The sequence below is a fragment of the Schistocerca gregaria genome, chromosome X (genome assembly GCF_023897955.1).
Source record: "Schistocerca gregaria isolate iqSchGreg1 chromosome X, iqSchGreg1.2, whole genome shotgun sequence".
NCBI classification, from domain to species: domain Eukaryota; kingdom Metazoa; phylum Arthropoda; class Insecta; order Orthoptera; family Acrididae; genus Schistocerca; species Schistocerca gregaria.
Window position 1 is genome coordinate 382,386,042 of NC_064931.1, and position 22,481 is coordinate 382,408,522.

At 38.6% G+C, this 22,481-nt stretch overlaps 1 protein-coding gene across 1 annotated transcript in view; it reads left to right on the forward strand.

The window, feature by feature from the left end:
• Window positions 1-22,481, forward strand: part of LOC126297751 (calcium-dependent secretion activator-like) — a 1,391,877-nt gene that overhangs the window by 880,785 nt on the left and 488,611 nt on the right. Inside the window, exon 18 of the mRNA XM_049988921.1 lies at window positions 19,377-19,564. Coding sequence (XP_049844878.1) covers window positions 19,377-19,564 — 188 coding nt within the window. The remainder of the gene's footprint in view (window positions 1-19,376; window positions 19,565-22,481) is intronic.

Sequence of the window (22,481 nt, forward strand, 5' to 3'; positions counted from 1 at the left end):
ATTTTTACTATCTAAATTTCCTGCAAATAGTACTGCAAAAGTTAACAAAGGAAATTTCATTGGACTCCAGATCCATGACTTGATGAAAGGTAGTATCTTTGAACAGTTTCTGCCTGATATGGAGAAGTCAGCTTGGGTTGCTTTTAAAGATGTGTGTAGCAATTTCTTGGGAAACATAATGTCTGAGAATGTCTGAAATGGAACACATGCTGGACTGTTACAAGGCAAATTATCTTCCCTTCATTCCCATTTGGATTTCTTCCCACCTAATCTTGGGGACGTGAGTGACAGACATGGTGAGCAATTTCACCAAGATATTGTTGCCATGGAAATACAATATAAAGGAAGATGTCACCAACCATTTTTGCAGATTACTGCTAGACCCTCCAGCAAGAAGTTTCACTGTCCACCCACAAATGGAAAATTTACAGGAAAGGGTTCTAACTTGTTAGTATATTTCAAGTTTATTCAGCTTTCCCATACTATTTTCTTTTTTTATGTTTTGTATTACAAACACTCTTTTGTTACATTATCTGTATATTAATCAACTACAGATTCCTCCTGTATTGTTACTGAGTCATTTCCAAGTTCGTCAAACATAGTGGTACATGATGAAACATTTCTAATTTCATTTTCACAATCAGTATATGAGATTTATTAAAGAACACACACTTTCATCTCACAGCTAGACACAAAGATAAAATCTGTTGTACTGTTTAATCTGTCAGATATGTTGGGCAGCAATCTGACACTGTTTGCTGAAGATGCTTTTGTGTATGGTAAACTGATGTCTCTCAGTGGTTGTAGGGCACATAATTTCTATTTCATACAGTTCATGGTAACTAGTTTTCAAAATTTGTATTTTATATAGGTAATGGTAACCAGTTTTCAGTGTGGTTTGATGTATTCAATACACATGAGCAGGAGAAATGTGTTTGTAATGTTTGAATACAGCATTAATGGTATTCTACATGACTATTTCACTTGTTTCAAAATAACATAAAATGGAAATACCACATTTTGGCAGTTGTAGGGAAAGTGAATTGTTGACTGTAGTTCATTGGGAGACTTCAAGTGAAGTGTGTCACACCTACTAGGAATACCATGTACAGGATGACTCGCATAACCCATGCTTGAGTACAACATGAAATTTGGGATCCCCACCATGTCATATCCAAGGAAGATACTCAAGCAGTTCAAAAGAGTGCTGCAGGAAGAGTTCTACATCTGCATCTACATCTACATACATACTCTGCAGGGCACTGAACGGTCTGTGGTGGATGGTACCCTGTAGCACCACTAATCATTTCCTTTCCTGTTCCACTCTCAACTATAACAAGGGAAAAACTACTGTCTGTATGCCTCCATATGAGCTCTAATTTCTCATATCTTATCTTTGTGGTCCTTACATGAAATGTATGTAGGTAGCAGCAGGACCATTCCTTTGCAGATAAATGACACTTTCCTAAAATCCTTCCAAATAACCAAAGTCTACTGTTTGCCAACCCTACCACAATCCTCACATGCTCATTCCATCTCATATTGTTTTGCAACATGTTGCTGAGATATTTAAATGACATGATTTTGTGAACATTACCAATTTGGTATCTGAACAGTACAAGTTTGGTTTTCCTACTCAGCCACATTAACTGACATTTTTCTACATTTATAGCCAGCTGCCATTCATCACACTAACTGGAAATTTTTTCAAGTCATCTTGAATCATCCTATAGTCATTCATCTCCAACACCTTCCTGTGCATCACAGCACCATCAGATAAAAACTGCAGATTGCTTCTCACCCTATCTGTCATATCATTTATATATTAAAAAAATTAAATCAGTCGCATCACACTTTCCTGGGCTCTCTGATGATACCCTTGTCTCTGATGAACACTCACCAGTGAGGACTGCACACTGCGTTATATTACGTAAGAAGTCTTCAAGATACTCACATACCTGGAAATCTATTCTATATGCTAATACTTCTGTTAACAGTCTGCAATGAGGAACTGTGTAAAATGCTTTTCAGAAATCTAGAAATATGGAATCTGCCTCCTGCCCTTCATCCATAGTTCAGAGTATATTGCCTGAGGAAAGGGCAAGCTGAGTTTCACATGAGTAATGCTTCCTAAAATGGTGCTGATTCATGGACAAAAGCTTTTTGGCCCCTAGGAAATTTATTATATTCTAACTCAGAATATTTTCTAGAATTCTGCAGCAAACCGATGTTTAGATATTAGTCTGTAATTTTGTGGGTCTTTTCTTTTACCCTTGTTATATACTGGGTGGCATGATCAGTACAAGAATAAAACTGTGTCTGTTGGACCAGAATTTGAAACTGGGACCCTTACCCTTCATCAGCAAGTTTGAGGATAGGTTGTGGGTCATGCTTGGATAGCTCAGTTGACAGAGCACTTTCCTATGAAATTCAAAGGTCACAGATTTGAGTCCCATTCTGGCACACAGTTATAGTCTGCCAAGAAGTTTCAAATCAGCAGATATTACACTGCAGAATGAAAATTCATTGGGGACTACAAGAGCATTACAGATGTGCTTTTGTAACTTACTAGGAATCCTTGGAGGCAAGAACATCACCTTTCTGCAAAACACAATTGAGGATATTTGCAGAACCAGAACATGTCATAGACTGTAGAATGATTCCATTGAATAACATATTTATCTGGCATAAGAGCTTTAAATAAAAATGAAGGGCAATAGGGAGATTAGAGCTTGTACAGACATATAAATGAATTTATTTGTTGTCACATTATTCAAATGGTTCAAATGGCTCTGAGCACTATGGGACTCAACTGCTGTGGTCATTAGTCCCCTAGAACTTAGAACTACTTAAACCTAACTAACCTAAGGACATCACACACATCCATGCCCGAGGCAGGATTCAAACCTACGACCGTAGCAGTCGCACGGTTCCGGACTGCGCGCCTAGAACCGCGAGACCATGTCACACTCTATGTGAGGGGAACAAGATAGGAAATTGCGAACAATGGTGCAAAATACCTTTTGATTTGCATTGCCCACTGACTTTCAGACCATGTAAATAGATGTTAATTTATATGAATAAAATATTTTACAACACAATGTTGATATTATAAGACAAAGCTGTAGTCTATCTTTTTACTAGTTTGGTGGATTTATTGAGAAAAGTTTATGTAGTGTTATTTTTACACAATGGGTTTTGCTGTTGCTTCAATGGTCGTCTCAAGTCCTTCATACTCACCCCAACCAGCTATTTACATGGGTGGTGGCCAGAAGAACATGATCTCCACTTAATTGTTTGTGCCAAAGACTGATCCACATAAGCTGCATTGATGCAGCAGTATGATCCTGGTCTGTATTTTGTACCTTCAGACAATGCTCTTAAGCCATTAGCAATCATACTGAGAGATCTGTCTGACTTTCCACACAGTCAGCACCATCCAGTGATATTGGGAGCAACCTTGTAGATCCCACTGTGAAATCCCACTGCCCACGCAGGCTAGAACTTTCAGAAAGCAAACTGGTCTGACTTCTCTAAAAACCTTGATAAAATTTTGGGATGAATTGCCCTCATGAGTAATAGCCATGGAACATTTGTGGGTGCAGTATTGAGTATAGCGAGAAAGTTTATTCCCAGAGGTTACCAGAAAGGACATATCCCTGGATGGCCTCAGATCAGTGTCAAACCTTATGTAGACTTTCTTTCAGCTGGAGACCAAGAGATACCAGAAGGGATTCTGCATAGTCTTTACACTATGCACTGCCAGAAATGTCTGGAAATTGCTGAAAAACTTGCCTTCAGATAGTCAAGCAGAATAGCCTGTTTACACTATTTGAGTGGTTAAAACCAAACAACATGCAAGAATTACCTCAAAAAATCAAATTCAGTAGCAGCACTCATCATCTCAGTATGTAAACCATCTATTTCCTGACCTCACTCCTTAGAAGTGAAAAAATAACTGAGAACAATGATAGCAGAAGGTTCACCTCATAGTCTATATTCTCTTTCAACCACTCCAGAAGACATTTTAACAGCTTTACAAAGCATTAAATGAGGTACAGTTCAAGGCTTTGATACTATACATCCCGAAGTTAGTACAATTTATCACCAACATTCTACAAGCAGAATCCATTCTACAATTTATGAAACAGACAAAGATAATTAGAAATTAAAATCTGGTAAACCAAAAATAAACCTCAAAGTTATTGTCCTATAACCCTTTTGAGTATGAATACAAATTAATTGAAAGACTGCTGTATAACAGCATGTATGTCAAGATATTTGAAAGACTCCTGTTGAACAGACTGCATTCCGACCAAACCATAGTTGTATGGATTAAGTACTTTCATTGACAACTTCTGTGGAAGTTCCAGAAACAGCTGAAGAACTTTGCTATATTTATTAGCCAGTCTGCAGCTTATTATATAATGTGGAATCAGAATGTTGTCTATCAGTTGCTTCGCGTGATACCCTGCAGAACAATAGCATAAATTCTTAACAATATTTTGTCTGACAAGTGGCTTCACATAATTATAAACAACACACACACAGTGATTACGGTTACTACATGCCACGCCACAAGTTGGGAATCGGGGCCAAATTTCTAGTAGTTTACTGTCGAGTTGAGATTTTCACAAATGTTTTATTCATATCTTACAGAAACTAGCAGTACCCCAATAAACAGCCTTTTAAACACGCCGCTATCGGCAGTCAAGTGATTTATAGCTATACAACAACTTAAAAAAAATAAAAACACAGAAGCTAGCAATATGGCAATAAGCAACCTTTTAAAACTCACTGCTAACAGCAATCAAATAATTTATAGCAATAATACAGTTAAAAAAATTTTAAAAACACAGAAGCTAGCAGTATGGCAATAAACTAACTTTTAACACACGACGCTAAAGCCAATCAAAGTAATTTATAGCAATACAACCATTTAAAAAAAATTTAAAAAAATTAGTAAACAGTAAGTACAGAACTTTGTTAATAAAGTATGGTGAGGTAGTAAAGCTCCCAACACTCCCATTAAAAAAAATTAAACAAGTCTCAGCAAACACATGATTAAGGGCAATAAAAGGAATTTACAAACTTGGAGGAATTTAAAAAACATTTTTAAACAAAAGTATCCTGGAATATCATTAGAACATAACAAATATGACGGACCCGTGTAAGGTGTCCACAAATCACCCACTCAGGGATGCTCAGGTTAGACAGAATACTGGCCAATTTAAATATGCCCGTAAATCCAATTGTCACATGACAACACGCACTGTCACCAGAGTTCACATCTTCTCTGCAACATTGACGGGCAGTGACAGCTTCTTCATGTTAGGTGTCTCCTTTTAAACTCCAGTGTTGAAACAGAGGATTTAAAGAAGCTTGTTAATGTCCCACCAAGGCGAAATGAACAGCAACTACTTGTGGAGCTCTTCTGTCAACTCAAGCCGCTCGTTACACACAACTGACATACATCACGTGGGACTCGGTACAACCGACCATGCCTGCTTCATGCTGGAGAGCCACCTTGCCCTCCCGTGTCCACCACACTCTCTCTGCGCGCAATGCCCCTACTTCCATGCCACCACACGAGGTTACAACTGGTCAAAGATCTCACTTCCTCCATAGCAGTTTCCTGGAAGCAAAAATGCAGATATCAATAACAGAGCAAAAAGACAACCAAGCAGCCACTTAATGACAGACAACATATCAAACAAACATGTCAGGGGAAGAAAAGTGAAACCAATGCAATCTAAACATAAGGTGTAACATGAGTCGATACACGGCTCAACCTCCCCCTCTTAAACTGGAAGCATAGCTTCCCAAATCCTACTAGAGAAATGTTCATCTCAGCTTAACCTGACTCAGATGAACTCAATACTGCTTTCCTGCTTGATTGTCCCAAACTAAGAGATTCACTGGACCCAATTTTCTCTCAATGGTACACATCCCAATAAAACGACGAGTCAATTTTCCCAACCAGTTGACTCGTGCGTCTCTGCCCAGGTAATTGCGAATATAAACTTGATCACGAGGCTTGCCCTGAAACTGACGCCGACCCCAATTATAACGAATGGCTTGTCTGTTATGAGCAGCGAGAATATTACACCTGGCCCTGCCCCAGTTTTCTATAGTATGCTGGGGAGTAATAACTCCCAGAATTAGGCTTGAATCTTCCAAAGATTACTAAGGGGAGACTTAACAGGAAAAGTAAACATCAGAAAAGCAGGGGTTGCCTTGATTGATTCATTACACGCGGTGTTAAAGGCAATACCAATCCTCCAGAGATTTGAATCCCACTTCCTAGGAGAATCCTGAAGGTAAATAATAAGAGCGGATTTCAAATTGCAGTTCACGCTTTCCACAAAAGATTCCTGAGGATAATATGGAGTTGTGGTAATATGCTTTATCCTGTTCTTAAAGGTAAACATTCTAAACTGAGCCGAACAAAAAGTGGGGGCGTTATAGCTAACCAATTGTTTAGGCGGTCCGAATGCACTGAAGATGTTGAGTAAATGAGCAATGGTAGTGACAGCATTTACATTTCGACTCGGTATAAGCCAAGTAAACCTAGAAAAGGCATTGATCACTACCAGAATATTTGGATTACGCTGCTTAGTCCGGGGTAATGGACCCACCTAATCGATGTACAATTTGTCCTTAGGGTAAGCCTCACTCTCCGAACTGAGCAATCCTTGCCCCAATGCATTACTAGCATTAGCAATACAGCATTCCCGACACTGTGCTACCATCTGTCTTATATCTTGCTCCATATGAGGCCAATTGAGAAATTTCACTTTCTGTAATGTCTTATAGGTGCCTAAATGTTCCCCGAGAACAGATTGATAAGAATACTGAAACACTGGTCGTACTATGGTTGCTGGTAAACAAATTCTAAGTTTCTGACCGTCTCCCCCATTTTTACATAGAACCCCTTCGTTCACAATATGGGGCCTACCTCCTCGCCCACTTTAAGCCTTCTTCTAACGTCAGGGTCCTGTCCCTGTTGCGTACATAGATTGATGAAAAGCTGGGGAATCTCTCCCATCACCATACAACTAAAATCCTCTTCTCCGCTCTCATGATTGTGATCAACACTGGGTGACCTATCAAACATCCAACTTAGCATGTCAGCCACAATATTGTCAGGTCCCCTGATATGTTTAACAGTAAATTGAAAGGCAGAAATTCGCACAGCCCACCTCGCGATTCTCCCTGTTTTACGAGGGCGAGCCAAAACCCAACTCAGTGCCTGATTATCAGTTTCAAGATCAAAGGGTTGATGCCCCAAATAGAATCAATACTTTACTAAAGCAAAGAGGACTGCCAACACCTTGCACTCATACACTGAATACTTGAGTTCGGCATTTGTTAACCGGCGCGACGCATATGCTAGCAGCTACCTCTGCCTGTCCCCTTCTTTGAGAAGAACTGCAGAAACCCCAGAGTTAGAAGCATCAGTTTGCACAATAAACCTCTTACTAAAATCAGGAATGCCCAATACTGGAGGATTGGCAACAACTTCTTTGATCTGGTCAAAGGCCACCTGCTGTGCTGTTCCCCATTCAAACTTAACTCCCTTCCGACAAAGTTCATTAAGGGGTGCCACCAATTGAGCGAAGTGAAGTACAAAGTGCCTAAAATAATTAGCCATGCCAATAAATTTGGCAATTCCCCTTTTATCTCTAGGGGGTGGTAGTGTTCTTAAGGCCTTAGTATGGTCCTGGTCAATATGTATACTTCAGCCCGATATCAGGTGTCCCAAAAACGAGACCTGTGGACGAGCGAGGGTGACCTTTTCGGGTTTGACTGTCAACCGGCACTCTGCAGCCTAATGAATACCTGCTATATATGCTCAAGATGTTCTTCAAATGACTTACTATAGATGATCAAGTCATCTAAAAAGTTATACACACAAACCAACTTCAAAACACCTAAGACATTGTCCAACAAACGCGTCAATACAGCTGCCCCAGTAGCGAGACCAAAAAGAGAACCCTATTAAATTTGAACAGATTCCGATCTGTACAAAAGGTGGTAACATGCTTACAGTCCTCTGTTAGAGGAATTTGGTAATCAAGGACCGTGAACCAATTTGCACCCGCAAACCAAGTGAACGAATTATGAAGGTCAGGAAGAGGAACCGACTCAAACACCACCTTGTTATTCAGGCGACAAAAATCAACAACTCTGAAGTCCCATCTTGATCCTTGGGCACGAGGAACACCGGAGACATGTAGGGCGAAGTCGAGGGTCTAATGACTCCCTCTTTGAGCATTTTACATATTTTAGACCTCAAAACCTTGACCTTAGGTGGTGACATAGGATAAGGAGCTTGACTAACAGGAATCGGGTCACTAAGGCGAATCTTATACTGAAGAACTTTAGTAACTCCTAGTCGATCACAGAGAAGCTGGGGAAAATCAGCTAACAACCTACGAAGATGAGAAGCCTTCTCCACCGAGGGATGCCCCAGATCAAACTTGCCTGCTTCGACCAACAAGGCCTTAGGACCCGCACATTGCACCTGCTGCTTACATTCACAAAAACCTAACTTCAGTTTAGGCTTAAACTTAAAGAAAAAGGTATGCCCCACACAATCCAAAACCAAATGAGTTTTGTTAATAAAGTCATACCCAGGAATCAAGTTATCTGACAATCCTTTCACCAAGGCAAAACATATGGGCCAAGAAAATTCTCCCATGGACAAACCCCCACGAACCCATCCTTGCAGAGGTAACAGCTGCCCATCAGCCAAGTGACATCTCTGAGCTATGGATGGAATCGATCTAAGGTGAGTAATATGTGCAAACTCCAAGTACCAATCTAAATTCAACAAGGAAATAGAACTTCTGGAATCCAACATCCCACAGACAGGTTCACCTCCCACACTACAGCAAATATATGGCAATGAGGAGATCAGGGCAGCAGTCACTTGGGCACACCTGGCTGATAACTCTGAGTTGCTCTTTTACCAACAACCTGGTGTCATCTGTTAGCTCTCGGCATTTGAGGAACACTACATTCCCTAACAAAATGCCCTACACCTCCACATGTGAGACATTGTCAATCTTCCTGCTTATTCACATCACTGGAAATTCCCCGTCTCCAGTAGATCTGTTTGAGATAACTTTGACCTACCCTCATCGGGCAGCCGGTTCTCAAGAGACAATACTGAGGTACTATCCACTGTCTCATACAACTTCTGCCAATTGACAGGATGCTGACTGAAGATGAAATCAGATTTATCCACAGCTCACATACCTCTTAAACTATCGAAACCACTTCTTCCTCCGGAATCCCTACTACCAATGCTGATGACGCTAATGTGACTCTATCAACATACTGTTGCAACCCCTCGTCCTTCTGTTGCATACGTCAAATATAATTACACTCCAGCTGTTGCTGGAGTCCTCTGGTTAAATTTTTATCAATGACCCACTGCCTTAACTGAGTTAAAGACAAACCTCCTTCCATTGTTTGCAAGATAAATTGCCTTAACTCATCTCCCGCTAATGGATACAAGAGCCCCAAGATCAGCTGATGAGAAACTCTAAATGCTTGTGCATGCTGTTCTAGCAGAACCAACAACCACAAGAAATCTTCTACTTGTTCAAGATGGTCTATATGTAACTCCCTGATATCCTTAAACAAATACATGATTGGATTAGGTAACTTGGAATATGCCGCTTGTCCAGCACTCACTGAGTCACAACCACCCTCATGACTCATCCCATCGCAGAACTCTAATTCCTCTCTTCCCTCATGGAGTCCCTTTCTTAGTTCAAAGCAAGCAAGATCAAGTTGCAATGCACTTATTCTCTCCTGAAACCCCACCCACGACTGCTTATCTGAGCCACTTAATTCAACTGACCCTAAATCACATACCCGATTACCGAGGTGAGCTAACTGCGCCCGCACCCTCTCTAATTGCCTACCACTAGGTTGAGCATCCTCTAAGTAGGAAATAGTACCTATATAATATGAAGGATATAGTACCTATATGATATGATCAACAGCCTCATCCAAGAATTTTGCTGCCACCTTGCACTTACCAATCACTTCCAGTGTGATGACCACCAGAGACGAAAGTGCAGACTGTAAATGTGCTTCCAGCTCTGACCCACTTCCTTCCGCGGGCAGCTGGCGGATGGCCAATTCATACAACAAATGTTCCCTCTTCAACAAGTTTATTCCAGGGCACTTTCACGGTTCCACAATTACTAGGACGCTGAAACAGAACAAAATAATCCACTTTTGCGCCACACAAAGATATCAGACAATTAAATAATTTCTCGAACTCGAAAGTAAGCAACTGACCAAGAGACCCTAACCATTCTCTGCTACCAGAGCTGACACACACAGTGGTTATGGTTACTACAAGCCACACCACAAGTTGGGAAAAGGAGCCAAATTTCTAGTAGTTTACTGTTGAGTTGAGATTTTCACAAATGTTTTATTTGTATCTTACAGAAATTAGCAGTACGGCAATAAACAGCCTTTTAAACATGCTGCTAATGGCAATCAAGTAATTTATAGCAATACAACAACTTAAGAAAATAAAAAAAATAAAAAAAAACACAGAAGCTAGCAATATGGCAATAAGCAACCTTTTAAAACACACCGCTAACAGCAATCAAATAATTTATAGCAATAATGCAGTTAAAAAAATGAAAAAACACAGAAGCTAGCAGTATGGCAATAAACTAACTTTTAACACATGCCACTAACGCCAATCAAAGTAATTTATAGCAATACAACAATTTAAAAAAATTTAAAAAACATAAGTAAACAGGCTACTAAAGTAAGTACAGAAATTTGTTAATAAAGTATGGTGAGGTAGTAAAGCTCCCAACACTGCCATTAAAAAAAAATTAAACAAGTCTCAGCCATGTGCAGGTGGATGTAGCCATTTGGTAGCAAACGTTTCTTTGACAACAGCCCTTCCTGTTTGCCTTCAGTTATTGGCTTTAGCATATTCTCCAAGAATTCACTGTTACAATATTCATTGACAATTGTTCCCTTTGTCATGTACTCTCCCATATAGGCCCATTTGCATCCCAGAAATGGTTATCATACATTTTCGTGCCATTGACAGATTCTTTGATGTTTTTGTTTTTTTCCATGCTATATATTTCCCTATTGAAGTGATCAAGTCAGTGTTGACAGAAATCAACATGTTTGACCTTGAGTTCATAATTAAGGTATCTTGGTTCCCACCACATGGAAACTTTATTGAAGCTGAGTTTATTCTAGATGACCTGATAGGTGGAAACATGACTGGTGTCCAATGATGATGCTGCAATATTGATGGTAATGGCCTATCTGCAAAAACATTTGAGCCTTTTGGTATGCGGTTGAAGTCAATGGGTGTTCTGCTCCCTCTTCATGGGCCACACTCATCTGGCCACTTTTAACCATCTTGATCCATAAACAAACACTTTTATGTGATACTGCTCTATTCCCATATTTCTGAAAGTTTAAAATTAATTTCAAACCTTTTAACCCCATCTGATTAAAAAAAATTAATCACTTATCATTGTTCCCCAGTGTTGGAAACTACTAGCAAAGTGAACATGTTTATGGTATCACTATCAGAATGCAACTCAATGGTACCAACCATATGCATGAATGCACAGAAGACAGTGTGAGAATAATGAAGTTGTATTATGGAGAAACTATAGAAAATTGCTGACAGTCCCTCATACAACAGATGTTTGAAGTACATTCCATTATCTGCTATGACAGTGGCCACACATCGCAACACATCATATCACAGTATCTGTGACTTATCTAAATAATCCATTGGATCTCCAACTGAGAAAATGGTGAAAATGTTGAGACAGTATAATGTTATTTATGACATAATGAGCTCAAGTCTGCTTGATGGCATACATATTTATGTTTTCCATCATGTCTCTAAATCGTTTTGTCCTGATTATTAACTTGTTCCTTAACCCTATGCGGTCGCATGACTTTTTATAACATTAATATTCACGCAGGGTGTTGCTAACATCCCAAATAAAACTGACATAGTTGTGCAGTACATCACTGATATGAACATGTTTACTTCACAAATGGCTCTTTAGAATGTTATCTCCTGGTACATTATTGTTTTATTTAATATTACTTTAGTATTAATTTGTGTTATTTGAAACATACACAATAATTCCCATTTTCTTACAACATTTTGTTTAATTATTTATTTCTGTTATTCTTCATACTGTATTACAGGTACAAGACATTATACATATAATTAAACATTTGTTCAGTAAACTCATACAAACATTTTATGAAATCAGTCACTACCACTGGCTGCAAGGGGTGCATTATCATAACACTTTTCACACATATTTCTCATGTGCTTTACACACATATCTTTCAAACATCGAGCACAGTGCGATTTAACTTTTATATCTTTACTCTGATGACAAACTGTGCAGCACCTGGGCTTAAGTATTCTTTGTTCAGAAGGTGGTGCATTGTTGATGTCTTCAGCTCCTGCCATTTTTGTGGCTTTCTGTCTAACTTGTTTAGGCAGGGATTGAGTGGCTGCTCTCTTGCACACTATGGGATTTACTAATGACCTTCCAGCATCACATAAAAACATTCTTCAAGAAATCCTCTCATTGGTATTATTTGCATATATGATGAAGGTGTTAATGTAAGCAATGTCAAGTCTTCCCAAAAATAGGGCAAGTGGCCAGCGTCTAGCGTTTCTTGAGGTTGAATAAGTGTCACACATAACATCTATTGTGTCCACACCTGTTTTGGTCTTATTGTACATTGTTATAATTTCTGATTTCTTTCCTCTGTAGTATTAGTGTCAATGACCCTCTCATGATGCAAAGATGAAAGTAGAATAATGTTTTTCCCTTCTTTGGCACATTTGAAACTACGGTGATATCCTTCCAGAATCCAAAAAGGCTGCTTCTAAGTTCACTACCTCTCGTGCAAAGGAAGTCTGGAGGGAGCTCCCTCTTATTCTTTCTAATAGCTTCTTCTACTGTAAGTTTCTTTTTCAGGAGCTCTTCAGCTGTTGATATGGAACAAAATCAGTTGTCTAGTGTGACATTGCATCCTGTGCCTTCAATAGGCCATACAAGTCTATTTACTATCTCCTTAGGTGAATTTGACAGTGCAAAGGGACCCTCTGGCTGTTTTCCAACATTTATTTTCCATCCCCAAAGTATACCACATTCTTGCGTCACGTAAGGTGAAAATTTTCAAACCATATTCCATAGGCTTGCTTGTTGATTAACTGTCGTATATTCAGACACAGTGTAATTACTGATACAGTTTGACATAAATAGTTAAAACACTTCTTTTAACGCAGCTAGGTGATAAGTTCTCTATGCTGTGGTCTGTCTCGAATATCATTTAATCTCAAACAATACAATAAGAAACAAAAGTGCCATAAACTCATTGTTTCATGAAATATTGCAATTCCAAAACCATTTGTGTCCCATAAGTCTTTCAGGTTTTGGTGTTCTGCCCTATAATGCCCAGCCAATATCAACAGACCCAGAAGAGAGTTGATTTCTTCCTGATTTGTTGGCTTGGCATCGCAGTCTCTTGTGAAATTTGATGCAATGTGTTGTATGTAAATATTTGTGCATGATGTAATCATTCTAATTATTATGTCATTTCTAACTATCAAAAAACAGTCCTCAGCAGTTTTTGCAGATTTTGCGATCGCTTTCACACCAGGGAGATGAATAATGGTGTCTACACTTCTAGTTCTTACGTTACAACTAGGACAAATTTTCATCCATTTTGTAACCTTATCCTTTCCAATAAAAAAAGAATGCTTGCTCTCATTATCTGCTGCACTTACTTTCGGTTCCAGTTCCAGGTTGTCCTCACCCTCTGTTTACATGCCACTGTGATGAGAGAGAACTTCACAACTGTCTGTTTCCTCCTCTTCCTCTTCTCCTCCTTCAGTTTCATCTAAGACCTCTTCCAGAAGCTTTTGCTCTCTTTCTTGTTCTATTTCATAATGATCCATAGCTGTTTTAACAGCACAGAGCAACAAAATACAAGCAGCGGCTACGGAACACAACTGTACACTTTCTCCCAGCATTGCAACATAAAAAGGCCAACAACACCCCAAGATACATTTTTGCTTGTTTTCTTTGAACTTGAGCTTCCATTTTAGATTCTATTGTTACTGAAAGCTTTCATATTATGTCATAGAAAGGTACCAAAGAACATGACATTATAGTCCTATCTATTGTGTAATAATCCATTGATAAGGATGACTGGGGTGTTCTGAACACTCTGTATGACTGCTTAAGTGCTAATGTAGGCCTTGGTCAATTTATTTCTCTGACAGTGCACAAATCAGTATTGTGCTCCATCTGTAATAAACTCAGTGGCAACAGGATATTAAATTTTTTTTATAAATTTTCTATCCTTATTTTTCCAGTTAGTCTCTTTCATATTTTGAGGCTACTGTGTTGTCCTGCTTTCACTTTGTTTCCTTTCCTAATATTTCTTCGGGTTTCCTTATACTTGATTAATAGTTGTCTTTGTCTAATTTAAAATTGTTGTTCATGTCCACTCTTGGTATATGTCTCACCTTCTGACTGTTATATCTGCTTCATTGAAGTTATCAGTTTACTGTCCATTGTTGAATATGTCAATAGTCTATTATTATTTGGTGTTATCCTTTCACCAGGATTATGCATAACGTCCTACTCGATTAGTTTTGGTGGTTCAAATGTTTCACCTTATTTGTTGCATTAGTTTTTAGTTAACCATACAACAAGTTCTGTGCCCTGAATACTTTGCATATTTGAAAGCAGTCATGCTGTACAGGGTGAAGAGACAATGAAACACTCTGTGGCCAGCATGTGATTCCTCATCACAATTCAAGACAAAACTGTAAGTGAAAAAACATATTCCCACCAACAGGTCTAACAGAAATGTGATTTAAAAACTGAGGCCCTGGCAACACTGTAACTGTAGCCTGGCCAAGAACAGGTAGCATGAACTCTGCACTATGTCAGAGCTGTCCCATTAGGCCAGCAAGACAATGTAATGATGTGGGGAATGGATATGATGTCTTGTTGGTGTTTTGAGACACATTCGCACCAAGCTTTTTTTTGTTTCTTGTTTTTTTCAGTCAAAGCATCAAATTGTATCCAATTTACACTCCAAAATACAGTATCTTGCATATTTCTTTCTGTTACTGTTACCTTCCCTTAAACATAAAGACATAATGTGAGCTTCTTGCAAACACAAACAAACACTCTGTTTTGTCCAAGCCACAAATAAAGCCAGTATAAAAGAATAGTAGATACATTAACGTTGTATGAGTGTAATGTGGTTCAAAAAAACACAGTAGGTAGGCCACACTAGATTGCACCTTATACTACAAATACTTCCATTCTGTACATGTAATATAAAGCTTTACCTTCACAGTGCTGGTATGTACATGTACAATAAACAGTCACATTAGAGAAGATATTCATAGTGACCAACTGGCATTTGCAAACACTTCGTCACTTACAGGATCATACTTCACTGGACCCGATGCAGTACACCTGCCCCCAACATTGCTAAAGTGACATGCATGCAGTCTATTAGGTCTTCCTTTAAGAGTTCCCACAAATAAATATCTGGTGGATTAAAGTCTGGAGAATGTGGAGACCAGAACATTGGACCTCAACAACCAAACAGTTTCCCTAGAAATTCTTATTTTAAATGGTTATGCACATTAATTCTAAAGTGTGGTGGTTCACCATTATGCTGAATCCATAGATCTCATCAGACACCAAATGGAACGTTTTTAATGTAGTATTGCAAAGAAATGTATTATATAGAGGCACAGTCAACTTGTCTTGCAGTTGCACCCCTCCCATGATTTTAGCGTGCAGGATTAAGCCAAAGTGTGCTTGAAAGCCACAATCCTGTGGTGCATTTGGGTTGTGTTCCAGCCAGTAAAGGCTGTTGTTGAAGTTGAAAATACCTTCAGAAGTGAAGCTAAATTTGTCATATCACTTTGTCTATATAACGTTTATTATCTTCCACTTTGTGCAGAAGCCATTCACAAAACTGTACTTGTTGAATGTGGTCTTGTGGCTCCTGGGGCTGAGTTACCATGTAATGTTATGGATGCAGTTCTTCATTCTGTATCACTTCAGAAACCAGTATTTGAGGTATCTAGAACTGCCTTGCTATATTACAGGTACTTTACCGAGGTCATGGGTGAACAGTTTCAAGAATCAGATCCTCATTTTGTGGAGTATATCTAGTCCTTGTATGACATCTGTCCATTACTTGTGGATGAAGATTACGTGTATCGCAAAGGTATTGATCCAGGTGGCGAAAAACTTTCTCATCAGGATGGCATTTTTGATGGTACTATGCAGCATATACATGAGTAGAATCAGAAATCTAGTTATTGGATGCACCCAGCACCAAAAGCATATTGACATATTCATTGTTTGTTTACTCCATTGGGAAGCCACCCTACATGAACTTGATGGCACCAGTTGGTACTGTGTAGTTAGCAGACATGTGAATGCAGTTTAATGGATGGTGCTGTCATGTGATAGGCTGTTGTCATGTGACAAAATGGTGTCCTGCTCACAAATGACAAGAACTAGGGAACAGACATCTAAAAACTAAAAATGGAACCTGATGAGATTTCAAACCATAGCTCCATCGTGTATGTGGGATTGATGTCCCAGCAGTCTGTTCAGTGAGCTACAGTGGCTAGTATACTAGTGTGGGGTGCCACAATTCCCCTGTACATTCCAATTTGCTGCACAATGTCACAGTGTTAACAGCCCTTCATTTTCATAGATGTGTTTCCAAAATGCATCTAATGTGACTACACTGCATAAACTTTTGTCTTGAATCTAAATGAGAAATCACACTTTGGCATCCAAGGGTGGCATTTTTGCTTCACCCTGTATACACAGCCTAGGAACCAATGTGGAACAGAAACCACTGTTGGATGTCAGTGTATCTTCAACACATATATACCAGTGGCACGTATGTAAATCATTAGCAGTCTTTGTGGCAGATAAAATGACCACCAGAATTCATTAGTGTTTATGGTTTAGCTTTATTATAAGGCCTGGTAGTGTACCTAAGGGACATGAACTGCATCAAACATTGAGTTATCACTGCCAGTGCCATGGAGATGCCACTTACTTATGGGAGACACTGTTATCAGTACTGCCAGAGTTTGAGAAGGACCTTATGATGGGGATCAGTGTGGCTGGGTGATCAGATAATGCAGTCTCAAGATTTTTGCATGATTTGAAAGAGACAGTGGCCTGATGTTGGGCTGTATGGGAATGTGAGGGCAGGCATAAGTATCTTTAAGTTTCTAGTTAACCATGTCTAACCATCACAAGTGACAATTGTCCTATGGTGCTCCAAACACATTTTAACCCCTTCACACCAGCACCTGCCATCCAAGAATACGTAATAAGATCCCGGCATAGCAGCTGATTAGGGAATAAACATACCATGTGTAAGCTGCTATTAACTCCGAAATATAAACAACCGCATTGAGGGTGGTGCTGTGGCCTGGAGGCATGGTCTGCTGATAATGGTATCACGTTGTGTTAAAAATGAATCACGGTTCTACACTATTCTGGATGAGCATGACTGGCAATTATGGCTGGTGAGATGTCACAGTATTCCAGTGTTTTGGTGGGACACAATGGTCTCTTGTCATCATGGTGTGGGGAGACATCAAGTATGGCTCCCGATCATGGCTGGTAGTGATTAAGGGAAATCTGAGGACACCACAGTACATCACAGACAGCCTTTATCATCATGTATTACATCTCATGTGGCTGTATAGTGTCGTTTCCAACAGGACAATGCTTTCCTGCAAATGACACGTATCTGCAAACTGTCTGTGTGATGCTGAGGTGCTTCCCTGGCCATTAAAATCCCCAGATCTGTTACTAATAGAACATGTGCAGGACCTGCATAAACATCAACTCCGTCCCATTTCAGGCCAACTGGCCTTGAGAGAGGATGCAGAACACATGTGGGACCAGCACAAACACCAACTCAGTCCTAGTGCCACTACCAAGGACATCAAGGCCCAGGTACAACAATTGCAGGCCAGCTTGTATCAAGAGAGGATACAATGACTTAATGACACCCTTACAACCAAATCAGTGCATGCATCCATGCCAAAGGGGGTACAGTGTCACACTCATAAGAAGACTCAATAGCCAATTTCTTTGTAAATTTGCTACAGTTTTGTAATCACTGAAATAATGTCACCTACACTCTCAAACCATGATGTCCTGTTTTGTTTTTTCCTTCTCGTTTGAGTGCTTTCCCCTTCTTTTTAGGCGGTGTCCTAGCACAAAGAAGCAATCAAACTAGACTGTTTCTGTATAACATATTATGATGACTGTTAATCTAGTCACAGTGGTAATTATGGTAAAAGTGTAAGTTAAATAAATACTTTGTTTGAAGTGATAAATCAAGCTCTGGTTTGTGATGAATGACTCAGTCAGTATTTCCTCGTGCTGAGTTTTTACAGGAGAGTTTGATGAAGATGATTTATACATTATTTACAATTAACTGCGTATGATTCGGGGCAAATATGTTGCACATCATAAGGTTCTCAGTGATTCAGCTCACTGCCAATGTTGAAATACATGCAAAAAAAAGGTCATGAAAACAAAACTACAGCCATAGAAAGTTACAAAAATCTTCTTTATGAGGCAACAGCAAGAAGACAAATTAATTGAACATGTTACCAGAAGGCATCAGATGGGAAGGTGAAAATTCCAGGATATACAAAAACAAAGTGAAGGAATGCTTTATTAAATCCTCCTCCTACAACTTTGCAAAATATTGGGTTAACTCTAATATTTGTATTAAATGTCTCTCAACATTCTAAACTTTGATAGCATTTAGGTGTTCTTTCATTGTGACATTGGCCTAAGTGCTTTGTTTGACATCATTGATAAAAATATTTGCTGATTATTCTACTAGGAGGGAAGCAGATTTGTTTCAAGTAGATCTCTCTCTCTCTCTCTTACTCTTCATTGTGTTGAAGAAATTTTATAAAATTCTTAATGTATGGTATTCAGTTGTATTTTTTAAGTTGTAGGCTTTTCAGCACTGTTCTAGTTTTGCTATTTTATTTGCTCTCATTTTTAATGTTCTACTTTCAACTGAAACTTCTTCACTAATATGAAGAAATTATGCTGATATCTTTCTGCTTGTATGTAATGAATGAACTAAAATATTTAATATTTGAAGTATTTAGAGCCACAATGGATTCTAGATACAAATTAGGCAAAATATGCCTGGCATAATTAGGATCAGTGTTAACAGTTAAGACTACTTTTTTGTGCAAATACTGAAAGTTTGTTTTCTTTCAGGGATGGTTCAGTCCTGGTCAGGTTTTTGTATTGGATGAATACTGTGCAAGATATGGGGTTCGTGGCTGCTATCGTCACTTGTGCTACTTAGGTGATCTTCTTGATCGTGCGGAAAAAAATGTAATGATAGATCCAACACTTATACATTACAGCTTTGCATTTTGTGCAAGTCATGTCCATGGGAACAGGTATGTATTATATTTGCAGTTTATAAAATGCTAATATTTCTTTTTAAATTTTCAAGTATAATGTAGATTTTACTGACTGTAGTAACTGTAATTTGAAATTGGTGTGACATGGTGTGAAGTTGTATTTTATAAAATAATTTGACAGATTTTATTTCATCTTGATTCACATATTTTAATGCAGCTCTGAAACAGTTGTGTATGAATGTAAATTAATTCCTAATATTATCAAATAGTGCATTCATATACACCAGGCCTCATGCTCATACAGTGTAAACGTAAATTCCCTACCACTGTTTCTTGACTACCTATGCAGCTTCACAGTTATAGATATATATGCTGTGTTTCATATTAAGTATTTTTCACTACGTCATACAGTTGCTTTTTGTTGTTGTCTTACAATCTTCTTTCATTACTATAGTGTTTTTCTGTAGCACACATAAGCAGAGATTTCAATAATATTGTAGGCTCCACTATAATATCATTTAATTATTAATTGGTTTCTCCATTTTTAGTAGTTGACCATGGAGCTGTTTTTATTTCAGAATTCACTGCTACACAAAATTTCAAAACATTCAAAGCAATGTGAGCAGGCATCCAGTACACAAGCATTGGTTGTATGCTGTAAACTTGAAGACCTGTCACTAAATTCAATTTTAATCTGTGATTTCATACTATACGTGGTGTACCAGAAAGAATCATCTGATTTTTAAAAATTGATGACTGTCATGTTATCTGAGATAGGTGTGTGAACAACATACTATTGGAAAGAGCAAACTCTCAAGTTCTACATGGTTCCCACTAGGTAGCAGCAGTATGCGCCCACTTCAGTTCTAGTAAAAATTGTGCCTGGACAACAGAAAGCATTTAGTGTTCTACATTTTGTGCAGTGCTGGTCAGTAATAACTATTCAGCATGACTTTCATACTACATATGGCATGGATCATCCTACAGCACAGAGCTTTAGATGATGGCATGAAAAATTCTGAGAAACAGGTTGTTTGTGTAAAGGCAAATTGCTGGGCCATCCGCAAGTGTCTGACATTGATGTCAAATGCTTCCATCATAGTTTCACAAGGAGTCCATAGAAATCCATTTGTCATGCAGGTCAACAGCTCAAAATGTCCCCGATGTCTGTCTGGTGTGCGTTGCATTGACATTTACACGTGAAACCATACAAAATTCATATACTGCAAGCTCTTCGTGAAGGTGGCAAGCAACAAATGGTGGAGTTCTGTAATTTTGTTCTTGGCAAGGTGGAGGATGACAGTTTTCTTCTGCGCTTTGTGTTTAGTGACAAGGCAACATTGCGTTTAAATGGAAAGGTGAACTGTCATATGTCGAAGTATGGGATACAAAACAACTACATAAAGTTGTATACCATGAGAGGGGCTCTCCAAAATTTAATGTGTTTGGTGCAGTTTCATGAAAAAAGGTGTATGGTCTTAGTATACTTGAGAACGTTCGTTTCCCACAGTTGGAGGCTGATTCAAATGAGTTCATTTACCAACAGGATGGGGCACCACCACACTGGCATCTGGAAGTGTAGAAATTTTTAAATCAAAGGATTACTGAACGATGGATGGTCATACTGAATAAAATGATTCAGCCTTACATTACTGGCCTCTGAGGTCACTGGACCTGACTGTATGTGATTATTTCTTGTGGGGGTTTATAAAACATTCTGTTTATGTGCAACCATTACTAACAACAATGAATCAACTGAGATATCATACAAAAGCAACTGTGGAAGATTTAACTCTAGACCTGGTCACTGCAATGTGGGAACATTTCAGTACCACATTGATATATGCCATGCATCTGAAGGGGGGCATATTGAACACCTATGAAAAGGTATGAAAAAACTTCTTGAGTTTCCTGTTCATCAAAAACAAAATTCATTGTAAATGTTTATTAGTTTCACATATATAGTTGTGCCAAATTGGATGATTCTTTTTGATACACTCTGTACAATGACTCTAGTTTCAATGCACTGAAAACCTTCCTTTTTGTGTGAAATATTGCCCATGATTGAAAAAAATGTGATCTGACTAACTTTATACACTTCTTATAGTGCAATGGAACATTGAATGGGGGATTTAACATAACACAAGATGCATTGACAACATAATTTTTTTGTATATATATCAGCTGTAGCTATTCCCTATCTGTGTTAATTGAATCACTTCTTATAGTTGTGATCAATTCAGTGCAAATGGATTTGCACTCTGTACCTAAGACACCTAATAAACTGAAATGAGTTTGTGTAGTAGCTACATATCAATATCTTATTCATTGCAAACATGTTCTGTGAAGCTTAACTGCAACACACACTTAAAGTCTTAGCTGCAGATTTCATTTAAAAAAAGTATCATCTCTGCTGAATGCAATTTACTCTCTTTCATCTTAAAATGTAATGAAACTGAACATAATTCTCTCGCAAATGAAGTCCTTAAGTGAGTACATGTGCGAATTTGAATAAATGCCTGAGTTGTGAAAAATAATGTTGTAAGTGACACAACTTGTATGAATATTGAGTAGGCACATAGCAGACCCAGTAGTGAAACAGGTGATATGGCAACCCTGGAAATAGCACATTATGTTGTTAGGAATAAGAAAATGGGAATGGTGTCAGCCGGACAACAGACCTTTGCTGTTGAACCTGAAAGCAATGTTCAGTAGAGAAGAGGTGGTGGACTGGTGAACAGTGCAATGTTTCCAGGAAGGAGTATTACAAAAACAAAGTCAGTTGCATAGCCATGCAGTGCATATTTTGTGCTCATTACAATTTTACTTGTCATACCTGAGTCCTGCTGGCACATGCTATTAAAGTATGGGCACAGAACTTTGAGTAAATTGGGTATATGGTGCAAATCAGAGGTGGAGCTGCAAAACACATGTGAAGAAAATGTTACAAGTG